Source organism: Ruditapes philippinarum, unplaced genomic scaffold, assembly GCF_026571515.1.
Source record: "Ruditapes philippinarum isolate M1 unplaced genomic scaffold, ASM2657151v2 ctg1920_1_1_1_1, whole genome shotgun sequence".
In the NCBI taxonomy this organism is placed as follows: Eukaryota; Metazoa; Mollusca; class Bivalvia; order Venerida; family Veneridae; genus Ruditapes; species Ruditapes philippinarum.
Genome location: NW_026853468.1, coordinates 419,925 through 432,589, shown reverse-complemented (window position 1 = coordinate 432,589; position 12,665 = coordinate 419,925). Strand labels below are relative to the sequence as shown.

General features: G+C 30.8%; 1 protein-coding gene across 1 annotated transcript in view; it reads left to right on the top strand.

The window, feature by feature from the left end:
- LOC132736958 (G-protein coupled receptor GRL101-like) overlaps positions 1 to 12,665 on the top strand; it is a 112,968-nt gene that overhangs the window by 79,321 nt on the left and 20,982 nt on the right. Inside the window, exons 4-11 of the mRNA XM_060724171.1 lie at positions 770 to 886; positions 2,348 to 2,464; positions 4,803 to 4,901; positions 5,295 to 5,411; positions 6,883 to 7,011; positions 7,457 to 7,594; positions 8,407 to 8,526; positions 8,995 to 9,114. Coding sequence (XP_060580154.1) covers positions 770 to 886; positions 2,348 to 2,464; positions 4,803 to 4,901; positions 5,295 to 5,411; positions 6,883 to 7,011; positions 7,457 to 7,594; positions 8,407 to 8,526; positions 8,995 to 9,114 — 957 coding nt within the window. The remainder of the gene's footprint in view (positions 1 to 769; positions 887 to 2,347; positions 2,465 to 4,802; positions 4,902 to 5,294; positions 5,412 to 6,882; positions 7,012 to 7,456; positions 7,595 to 8,406; positions 8,527 to 8,994; positions 9,115 to 12,665) is intronic.

The following is a 12,665-nucleotide window of genomic DNA, read 5'->3' as shown; positions in this document are numbered from 1 at the left end:
ACTCTTAATATCATCCATGCTACCGGATTATATGTTATGCTTTTAAGGTAATGCTTTATATCTAGAACAGAAACTCGCGTATTTCACATCTCGCATGAATAGATGTGCCTTTACAGATTAAACAAATACTAAACTCATTTATCATATCGCATAACATTCAGCAGCATGTTTTAGGTAACAGTGTAATATCCCTCGACACTTAAACAATAAAATATATGTCATGTCGCATAAAATTTAATAGCATGTATTAGGTTTGATTAAATGTCCCCTTGACATTGTCACGTTAAATCCATCATAATGCTAAAAACGAATTGATTTCATACCTGCCATACGTTCTGCTTTACATTGCAGTTCAAGAAATATATGTCAAAGCGAAAACCAAAAGTGCATTGTTTAACTCTCAATCGTTAAAGAACAAAATATATTTTAAATGGTTTGTAAAAAATGATACTCTCAAAAAGTATTGTATAGTTCAGTAATGTTTATTATGATTTATGGAAAAAATGTGAAAGAAAACAAAATCAATCAAGATTAGAAAACACATAACCGTTTACATGACATGTGTTATCATTTTGTATTCATTCAATTGTTGAATAATCAAATATAATCTTCTTTACATTTAATTTGATTTGAGGAAGATCATGGACAAAGGCAGTTTGTAGACTCATAGGTTCTTATTCTATACAAAATTCAGCTCCATGTCTGAGCTTCCATATTTCCCTATAAATTGTTAGATTCTTATTCGATATAAGGTAATTACTTTTTTCAGAGACGTATATGTGTCCAGAAACCCACATGACATGTGCCAACCATTATTGTATACCGAACGAGGCTGCTTGTAATTACGAAGACGATTGCGGGGATAATTCGGATGAAGAGAAATGTGGTAACTATCTTTGTTTGTTTTATGAAATTGTGAGGCTGTCCCTAATGACAATAAGGTAACCTTAAAGACTTTTACACGTTATATTTAAAACTTTTAGAATACATGTATAACACATTTAGGCTATGCTTAATTAGTATGTTGGTACACCTGATTTTTTTTAATTTTTTAGAAAAATAGCGCGAAGTTCCTGTATATATCTATATGTAATTGCACAGCAAGCGTTCCTGAATTCTGGTTCAGTAAAACGCAGGCAGAATAATAATACTGAAACCTATTTAGCTAGCAGAAACAAAACATGAAGAAGCTCAACATGCCTTACCTATACCATACTAAATATTTTAAAATTGACTTGACCATCTTGCAATCAGGATCCATCGATCTTTTTTTAAGTACTTACAGAGGGGCACACATTGTTGACAATGATCAGGCGGCACGGAAGTGTCGGCTTGAAGTAGTCTTCACTTGTATTTTGTTGGCACCAGCAGGCGAAAGGTTAAACTAAATCTGGTGCAACATCCGCTTATTTACTATTATCTACTTTTTAAGACATTGAACTATTGAAAATAACGCAACATAGACAAATTTAAGCGATTGGGATATGCGTTAAAATATTATGAACAGATATTGGTGCCGGATGAATCTACCTTAATGGCTTATACATTAATGTAAAATGCAATGTAATACAAAAATATCCTTTTCCTAGACACGGTGTCGGGGAGTCTTAAGTTTTATTGACCACGGACAATGCATAACTTTGAAAATAATGTCATTGTAATGATAAAATGGTTATTTTAGTCAATACCATAATCATTTTCAATTGTATAATATTTTCCCGTTGTATATTCAAATTGCCTAGCCGAGTATCGCCCAGTACAATATTTATCGTAAAAGAGTTTTGTATGTCTAGGATATGGGGGATTATATAAATATAAAGATATAATTGAAAGTGTTATAACTGTCATTTGGATCCAAGTCTAGAAAAATATAAATAATAGGGAAAACGGTTTCCTATCGATACGATTTGTTTGTATTATTTAAATGAATAATATACTTACATTTGTTGTCATTAGCAGAATAAAACAGTTGTTGAATTCATTGCATAGCTTTTTGTGGTAGTTTCACAAAATTGTTACAATGTGAATTATATTTATAATATTACATTATATATCTTATGTTAAAAAGATGCTCCGAATAAGGTAAAATGAAATTAGATATTATAATATGAAATGAAAATACTTATAGACCTCAAAAATAGCAATTACATACTAGTGTTTAACTGTATTTCAAAAAATGAAGTTAGGAACAAAGTTTAAACGTTCTTTTGAAACGGGCTATAGTAATTGTAAAAAAAATCCTTAATTGAACTAGACTATAAGACTGTCTTTCTCAATGAAAATAATTATATTATTAATTATTGCAATGATATGATAGTTTGATAGTCTTACCTTTTTTATTCTGCAGAATACCGTGACTGTTATTTGTCAGAATTTCCATGCAACGATCGTCGATGTCTGCCAATGGGATTATTATGTGACGGAGTAGCCAACTGTAAAGACGGAAGTGATGAAAATAATTGCAGTATATATCTTTCCTTTTTTTGATTACTCGTTTTGTAATTCATCTCTTGACCCCATTGTTTTCTCGTTTAGGGCACACGCATTTTTTTACTTGGGGACCATATGCCGCTTTTCATGGAATTACACTACCGTGTCACATTGAAGGTTCCATGATAACCGCCATATGAACACATCTGCGGATGTTTCAAAATTCTAAATTTTACCAGTTCATGTTAAATGTTGAATTCTGCTTAAGCCGGTGCTAGGGGGCGTGGACGGTAACTTGCACTTTCCAGTACCGTCCATGAACAGGCTCGATCAAACCGAGCCTGCAACATTTTCAATTTTGACGTGTTGGGCTTTCTTTAGGGATTCTGTATTTATCTATTTTATATCCATCCGCCATTTTTGGAACTGTCAATTACAAATATTAGCGTACCTGACATAAGATATGTATTTGCCAGACTGCACGGTGCCCTGGTTTAGTGTTGTCAGCAACGGTTAATGACTTTTCTTCAAGCAGGGTTAGGGTAGACTGGAAAAAATGTGGAATGCAGGAGTATCCATGCCCAGTATACATATTTCAAGTATATTCTCCTTATAGAGATACTAAAAGGCTGAATGCCTTTAGTGCCAGAAATACAATAGGGGTTGATTTTGAACATGTATCATGTAGAAAATATAATATCAAAATAATAATTATTTATATTTTTTCTTATTTCGAATGCAAGTATCGCATAGTGTATTTGTTAATAATAAGGTGTATGGTCATAAAGAAGAAGAATTAAGAGCATTGTACTGACAGTCCAACTTTATGGATTGTGGTATCACTTGATCTATGAGGTGATACTTCAGAGAAAAAGCATTAAAATCAAATAGTTATTCACGTATTGCTCTATGTGGATAATTTGCAGCCTTTATATTTGACTATTTTCTAGAAGGGCGCTTTATAAAAACGTTACAAGTTTACGACACCTTTAGTAACAATTTGAATTTAATATTACATGGTCCTAAACGCTAGAAGGTGTTTTTATTATAAATAAGATTTAGCAATGTTAAAAATAAATTCGTATTCACTTTATCACTTTAAATGTGCATTTGTTTTAAATTATTGCAATATTTCATGTCGATGTTTATGACAAATTGTTACTTTCCATTTCGATAGTATTTCCCGTTGAAAATCTGCAAACCACTTTCTGACTTTCCGTTTCTAAAATATTACTGTCTTACATTAAGATATGATTTCATACAGCAGTCTCCAAACGCGAAGCGTGCTGTTACTTGTTAAAGGTGATAGCTCAATAATGCCTCTTTTAAGATGCATCGGGAGTGTCAATATTGGTATATATTTTATCACATTAAAAGACAAAATGTAAATGTCAGAGTTAGATGATTACATTCTATGTCAAGGCCTACATCTTTTTTTTTTTCTTCATATTGAATCATTTCAGTAGAGTATGTACACATCTGCAGATGTTTCAAAATTCAAAATTTTACCATATCATGTTAAAAATGTTGGATACTGCTTAAGCCGGTGCTAGGGGGCATCGACGGTAACTAGCACTTTCCAGTACCGTCTATGAACATGCTCAGTCAAACCGTGTCTGCCATATTGTCGATTTTGGGCGGTCTTAAGAAATTCTTTATTTCTCTCTTTTCTATCATGCTATCTTTCAGAAATACAGATATTCTACTTTGGCGCCAAAACGACACACTTAGTTTAGCAGATCAAGATTTACTAGTCAAAAGTTTTAGATCTGGTAAAACAAACAAAAATTGCATTTAAAGCTGTATGCCTCCATATTCATACAAAAGTGTCATGAACGTTTAAAAAATGTATTATAAATTAATACAGTGTCAACAAAGAAACTAATTTACATATTGCAAAGGTTAAATAAAATCTAAACACAAATTATAAAAATAGGTTGGAGTATGTATAATAACACTTACTGTGTAAGTAACGCAGTAGAAATATAATGATAAATATTGCAAAACCACTCATACGTTTCATATTTATCATTTCCTGTATTATGAAATTAAATCAATATTTTACTTTTTTAAATAGATTGGTACATTACCTCAAGGTTGAGTTTCCTGAAATATTTAAAGTAATAATAGTAATGATAATAAAAAGATATTTTAATTAAAGATGCAAGTTGGGCGTGGCCAGTCTTCCCTTGAGCCTCGATCAAAGCTCGTAATATAAACATTTACAAGCAGCACAAAACATGCATCTTTAATTATTCTTAGCTTCATCAGATATTATTGTTTCATTTTGCTTAATAAAATCAGAACATTAATCAAGTGGATGTTGTTGTTGTTGCTGTTGTTTTATTTCAGTTCATTTAACTTTTCTTTAGCTGCACACTTTCAATGTGAAAACGGGTTCTACATACACAAAAACAGGGTTTGTGACAGCTGGACAGAATGTTTCGAGAGTCACGCTGATGAAACTAACTGTAAGTTAAAAAATATTATTCGTAAGGACTTAGTGGTGATTTGCAAAAAGGTTGCTGAGACGATTGTGAACTCTTACCTATACTCTCAAAACGAGTTACTGATTTAACCGCCGTGTTTTTATCTCTTAAAAGACAATTTTAATTATCTTTTTTGCACTTTTAAGGGAAATCCTATGTTTATTGTTATTCTTTCACTTCTGTAACGAATAATAATGAAACACTAATAAATACGACTTTGTGTATAACTAAAATACATTTTCATAAACTTTTGGGTACTGGACGTATTTGCAATTTAATAAGTATAATGCCAATCGTCAATAGCAAATCAGAAAAAAAAACTTTTTATTTATTTTAATATAGCTCGATTGTGTGTTATTCAATGACTGTTTTCAGGCGGACCATGTGCAGATGACCAATTTAAATGTAACAATGGACGGTGTATTCGGAAATCAAACGTGTGTGACGGGGAGTGTGATTGTAACTATACATGTGAAGATGAATTTGGGTGTGGTATGTTCTTTTTCTATATATTTGATATATCATTGAATAACTAACCATATAATAAGGAATAAGTTTTAGTTCTTCTGGACAATGTTTCAGTATTTTGAGGTACATTGTCTACCTCTGACATAAAACACAGTTTCAAATATTCTGGAAGTTGTTTTCTTCTTTGTTTAGTAACTTTGTAGAACCTGTAACATAAAGCATAAATACTTACCTTGATGTAAAGTTTAAGTTTCAATGAAATGTGACCATGTAGATACATTTGTCCAGTAATACTACAATAACGTCATGCTTCTCATGTCTAATAATAATGATAATGTATTTCAGTGTATAAATACATGCCATTTCATGGTACAAATCACATAATTATTGTCATTAGTGAAGTAATATCAAAATAAAAAAGCATATAAAAAGTACTGAATAGGACTAAAAAACAGTAATATAATTATCGTTATAAAAGAGACATTATCAACGATAAACGATATCAGATATTTCCAAGTTACCAATAAATTAAAAGGATGACAAGGGGCATTTAAACATGTCTTGGCACAAAAAGGTAAGAATGAATTGACTTGTTTCCATTGTGGCCTAGAACTAGTTTTATATCTTATACCGATTGCAAATATAAGAATGATTCAAGGAACATTTTTATGATAAATTGGATTCTATTTTATAATATTTATATGATATTGAATACGCCATCATTCACACACCAGACTACCACTCTAATCAAACAAACTATAATATGCAGTACATAAAATGGGATTGTTTAGCAATTCTATAATAAAACCAGTAAGACTCCTTGAAGTCTCGTCGTTTAAATTTAAACAAATGTTCAAATGTGCTTCAAAATATCAAATTTATCATTTTCTTTTTTTTTCTTTTTATTTTATAGTATTATAATTATTATGTTCTATAAACTGCTGTAATACATGGAATAAAAGACGTACTGCCTGTCTCCTATAAAAAATACAAGTCCCAATACGGACCTGTCGGAGATATAACAACACAAACCATGTATTTGAAGGATTTATTTCAATTCGAAACTAAATAATATAGATTATGATTTCATGAAAAAACTTTGTTAGTAAAGGAAAAACAAATGAAAAATAAAGCAGATCACAAATTGTTCTAGAATAAACTATGATTAGTATTCGGTTTTAAAAATGGTCATATTAAATCACTTAAAACGCGATCAATAATTTTTCATGAAATATTTAATTATTTTTAAGAATATCGAAATGATACGTTTTTATTGTTTTCTTTAAATATTTGAAATACTTACTGAAAAATGTGCCCGTAAGAGACCAATCCGATTTTATAGATAAAAAGTGTTCTATGTAATAAAACTATGTAAATATGTATGTATGTATGTATGTATGTATGTATGTATGTATGCATGTATGTATGTATGTGTGCGTGTGCGTGTGCCTGTATGACCGAGATTAAATTGATTTACATGACTGTATATTTGTAGATATAGCATGCCCAAAGGGTGAAAAATACGTCTGTAGGAATAGCCATCGGTGTATTTCAAAAGAATACTTATGTGACGGGCACAATGATTGTTTAAACACAGGAGTTGGTGCAGACGAATTTTTCTGTCGTAAGTATACACTTATTAAAGCTGAAAATAGTAAATTTTTAAAAATCCAAGTGACAACTCATTGTTAAATTCGATTTCTTTATTTATCTGATGTCAAATTTACTTATTCTTTTATTCTCTTTGGTTAGGTTTTACGTCGCACAAAACAGTATGGCGATTTTCCAGCTTTATGTTTAGAGAAAGACCTCCGGTGCACCTCTCTACATTATTTCAGGCACAAACGGGCACCTGAGTTGAACCACCGAGGTACCTTAAACTAGCTGGATAGCTGATATTAAAAATTTACATTGCATGTTAAACATTGCAATTTCTATTATGGCTGGAAGAATGTACAGTTTAAGTCGCTACTTTTTTGTCGTTCTTGCATCATTGGGTTAATTTGTTTTAGTGTGTCATGTTTTAAATCTCATATCCAAGGCTTATTTTAGATCTGATTTATTTTCAGGCAAAAACAGATCAGAATGTGATCCACAGAGTGAGATTTATTGTTCGGAGGGCCGATGCCTGCCAGCAACTGGATCTCAAAGTGTACTTTGTGATCATTACGTCGATTGTTTGCATGGAGAGGATGAGGAAGGGTGTGGTATGTTAAACTTCTTCTGTATTTCTTTACTTAATCTACAGCTTTTGATTGTAATTACGGCCAAGAAGGTTAAACGTGTTGTTAAACTATTTCTGTTATTTTTTCTTAGCTTTTGTAAAAATGACTAAAAAAGTAAAACATGTAATGTATGACATAAGTTCAGCGTGATATATATTGCAAATCGCTCTGGGGTAGATTTATCTACTAAATGCAACATGAGTGTTGTGTGAGCAAAATGGTTAGGTTCTTAGCGCGGCTGGAACAATTGTTATTGTTACCTTTATGTAGAGATATAACACTTAATCGTTTGGCATCAGTTGCTCACAGACAGTAAAACGTGTGGTCTCAAATTGTATCTTTGTTAAAGCATTGAATAGACATATTGTAACGTCGTCGGACACAGTGTCATTAAATATAAAATAAAACAAATGACTCGGCGTGCCGTGTTTTTGATGCATATTAAAATCATTTTAAAACAGTGTCGCTTATATGTATTACATTAAGCCATACATGTTATATAAAATTTAATATTTAAAATTATTAAGTCGTTATAATATAATTATAAAATCATCCCCAAATAAAAAAATTTTGTCAACATGTATTATTCAGTTATATATGTTGTACAAAAAAAATTTATTGACCATTTAAACATTCGAGTAATTCAAGTAAATGCTTCCCGCAATAATCTATTATCTCAAATTATGAACATTTAAGTAATTCTAACTGATTTCCGCAATAAAAGGATCGCACAATAAACCACTCTATCTAAATCTCTAAATAAAATACACATGTACTTTATTTTCTTAAACCAGAATACGACTCGTGTGATGAAGTTACCGAATTTTCATGCGGCTATGGTATGTGCATTCCATTGGAGCTACGATGTAATGGGACCCCAGACTGTTACAATAGATCTGATGAAGTTGGTTGTGGTAAGAGCAATAGTTATTTAAATTACTGAAAAATATTTTGGTTAATATCATTCCATACTGTTCTTCAGATGTAAACAATTTTGGTGAAGATAAGAATATCAATCGCTGAAACGATAGTGAAATCTATGTTCTTAAACTATTACGTCGAAAAGTGAAACAGTATCCTTGTATTTATCCTTTAAAGTTGGATAAGAAGAACAATCTTTGGTTGTTAGATAAACAGTAAAATGGCTGTAAATTTTGAGTGTGCCATTTTTTAAAGAACCTGTCGGATACTTATCTAATGCGATAACAGTTTAGTCCTTATTTGACACAAGAAATATAAGTCTGTAAAAGCATATCATAATTAACGTTACTATTGTCAAGAGGATGACCTTTTATAGATAGGTTTCTAATTATTGACGGCTACAAAGTGTTGGGAAAAAATGACAATATTTTAACTGAAATAATTGTTTCTGCTTTTTTTAGAAAAACATTCATGTCCTTTTGGAATGAAAGCATGTGAGAGTGGAGGACATTGCATTTCACCGCAGCATTGGTGTGACTACGTTCGGGATTGTCCAGATTTCTCAGATGAAACCGACTGTGGTAAGGGTTTAAGAATATAACCGCCTCCAGAATAAGTTTGCAAATCCGGAATTTTCGCAAACTCATCTACCCTTTATAAATTGATTAGAGAACAATTTTAAAGACTTGTCAATAAAAAACATAGAGTCAAGTAAAACCTGGCCTTTGAGATGCAGATACCATTAAAATTAAATGCAGGGGAAACATTCAAACTTGGCCTTTCCATTCTCCCATTGGGGTTTTGGTCCCCCGGTGGAAGTCCCTTTGGGTTTTATTTCCTTTTTACGACAATCACGGGAGAATAAAAAATATATATTTATACCATTAAATTATGGGTTTTTTTATATCATTATCATAGTATTTTATTATTATCAACATTGTTATTATTGTTACCGTTATTATTGCAATCATTATTATTTATCCAAATGTATTTTATGGTTGGTGGAAGCATTTTTGTTTGTAGGCAGCCCTGAACGTAGCTAACGTACATAACACAAACGTAAATTATGTAACAGTTTGCTTTATCATAGTTCAATTAAACATTTTAATAAAATACGTCTTTAAAAACGACAACACTCTTGTTATATATTTTTTGCGAATGCACAAGGACAAAACAGTTGTAGACTTTTTTATTTACATATATCATTTATTCATTAGTGACCTAAAAAGTAATAAAAAAAAGCAGGTAATTATATAATATACATTTTGACATTTACAGTTTGCAATAGATGCATTCTTTCTATGTTTATTTATATAGAAATTTCACAAGATATTCATAACAAATTAAATAAAGATATAAACAACTATACATAGCACATAATATCTATTCATATAAAACTTACATTTTTACATTTTACATTATGCAAAATTTGCTAGTAAAGTGTTAATATTTCATAAGATAAACGAGTATGTTATAAATTGATATAGATAATTGCAACTATGCTTAGTTGTGAATGTATGATTAGTTATCAATCAAGAAAGTAAAGAATTCCATGAATCAGATTCTCGCTTTATTCACAACGGAATTAATTGAGAAAGGAAATAAAGCAGACGGAACGCGGTAAATGTTGCATGCATCTGCAATGATAAATTACGTCATTTTTCACGAACGACAAGCAATTAGGGCGTACGGCCAACAATCTGTTGAATAAGCTCTATAAAAGGAATAAATAATTGTACGTAAAATATCCTTGTGGGATTTTTTGTGTGTGTGTGTGTTTTTTGTTGTTGTTTTTTTTTTCCTATTTATTTATTTATTTATTTATTTTTTTTTTTTTTTTTTGTGTTTACTATTTTTCTTTTTTCTTTTACGGTTTCTATATTCTTTATATGTACAGATCTTAGTTCAGATCTTAGTTTAAGTATTTGATTACAATACTTACGAGATTTGTTAGATAACTATTCTAATATCACTGAAGTTTTTTTTTAATGTTGAGTACTGTTAAAGCACTCTTTTGCCTGCTTTTTAAATTTGTCTTTTGTCGTCTTATCTGTGATATGCTTCATATCCACTTTCAAACTCCCATTTTTTGAGTTAACCCATTGTTTTCTCGTTTAGAGCACACGCATTCTTTTACATGGAGACAATACGTCGCTTGTCTTGGAATGGCACTTTCGTGTCACATGCAATGATAAAAGCCGTATAAACACATCTGCGGATGTTTATTTATTTAGAAGTTCACCATTTCCATGATTGAATGTTAAATCTGCTTAAGCAGGTACTTGGGGGGGCTTGGAGGGTCAGTACCGTCCATGAAAAGGCTTTATCAAACCGCGCCTACAACATTTTCAATTTTGTCGTTTAGAACGTTCTTTAGTATTCCTTTCTTTTCTCTATTTCTTTTACTGAAAGGCCGACTATGTTTTAAATCATCCTTGTTATAAAGTTTTTTTGTTTTTTTTCAATTTTGACAAGCTGAGTTTGTTGAGTTTGAAAAAAAATAATGCTGTTTCTTGCTTGCTTATGGTTTATTGCTTGCATAACTTGCAGTTTACGATAATGAAATTAGAAAAATCACTACTCTTGCATATTTTTCGAGTATAAATGTAGATTTCCAACACTTATTTTGTTTAAACAATGTGTATTTCTAATTCAATATTTACACACAGAATTACAATAGATAAATTGCATTCAGGATTGTGTAGAAATATTGAAGCTTATATGAAACTCTCTCCTGCAAGACTTATTTGAATAAATGACATACATTTAGAATAATATGATGTCCTACTTGCAGTTTTATAAATATTGTCATCGTAAAAAAAAGTTTATCAATGATATTTTCTCACATTGATTTTAATGAATGCACATTTTACAAAATATTTTATGGACAGATACAAAATTTATATAAAGGATGGTAATGGTTTCGTTTATTACGGATATTAACAAATTTATTAAGCTGAAGCAAATCCTCGTAAATCAAATCCTTGCCTTATTGACAGCAGAATTAATTTGGAGCGGAATGTAGGCGGTTAAAGGGCGCGTTGAAATTGTATATATTCAATGATGATAGATTGCAAGGACGAAAAGTATTCCATATGATTTGTATTCAAATGAAATGAAATATATTTCGAAATAAACTGACCATAATTATGTTTTAAGCGTGTTGCTTTTCCCAAAGTATGTCATTGCTTTATAAAAATGAAAAATTGATTTCTAAAGTCCAAAAAGTTCACTATTATTTTCAGCATGAAAACAGAAAAAAAAACACATTAAAATTTTATCCTTCTTTTTCTATTTGGCATTCTTCCTTACATTTAAAAAAAACTTTTGTGCAATTCCAGAAGATTGAGGCATCTTTAATCGTATTTTTATGATAATCAAGTGTAATAATTCATCGTAGCTGCATCTTATTTAAATATTAAATGCTGCAGTTTACCAAACAGTCTTTGATTAAATGGCTTAGTTTTGTGAAAAGATTATGCCGTTTTGGCTATTTCATATTCGTAAAATGCAGTCACGTTAATCAATCAAGCTAATATCTAACGATTATTTTGTGGGAACTATTTATTTATTAAGTCATATTCCAGCGCGTCCAGATCTTTTATATTTGTTTGTAGTGATGCACTTTGTACGTCGTTTATATGTATGAACCAATGCAGTTACAGTAATCAATCAATTTGATATCTAACGGATTTGTTTTTGTTCGACTTATTTTTTATTAGATTATATTCCTCTGCATTTTATATTTGTTTCTAGAAGTACAAAAAGATTCAGGAGTTACATCTATGTAATAAAGCAGTTACGTTAATCAGTCACTTTGATATCTAACGATAAATATGTTGGCACTTTTTTATTATTAAATCATATTCTCCTGCGCTTGAGTCATTTGTATGTAACCTTTCCGATGATATTAAGTAATCTATCAAACTAAACGAAGAATATCAGGAATGCGATTCGATTATTGTTGACAAATAGATTAATTATATTATGAATGAACGCAGACGGTACGCGGTAAAATGGCCGCGTTTAATTTGTATACATATATCCGTATTGATAAATTGCGCCATTTTTCACAAAAGACAAGCAATTAGTTCGACCGGCGAAGGCTCAATAGAAAATGCGCTATGTAACA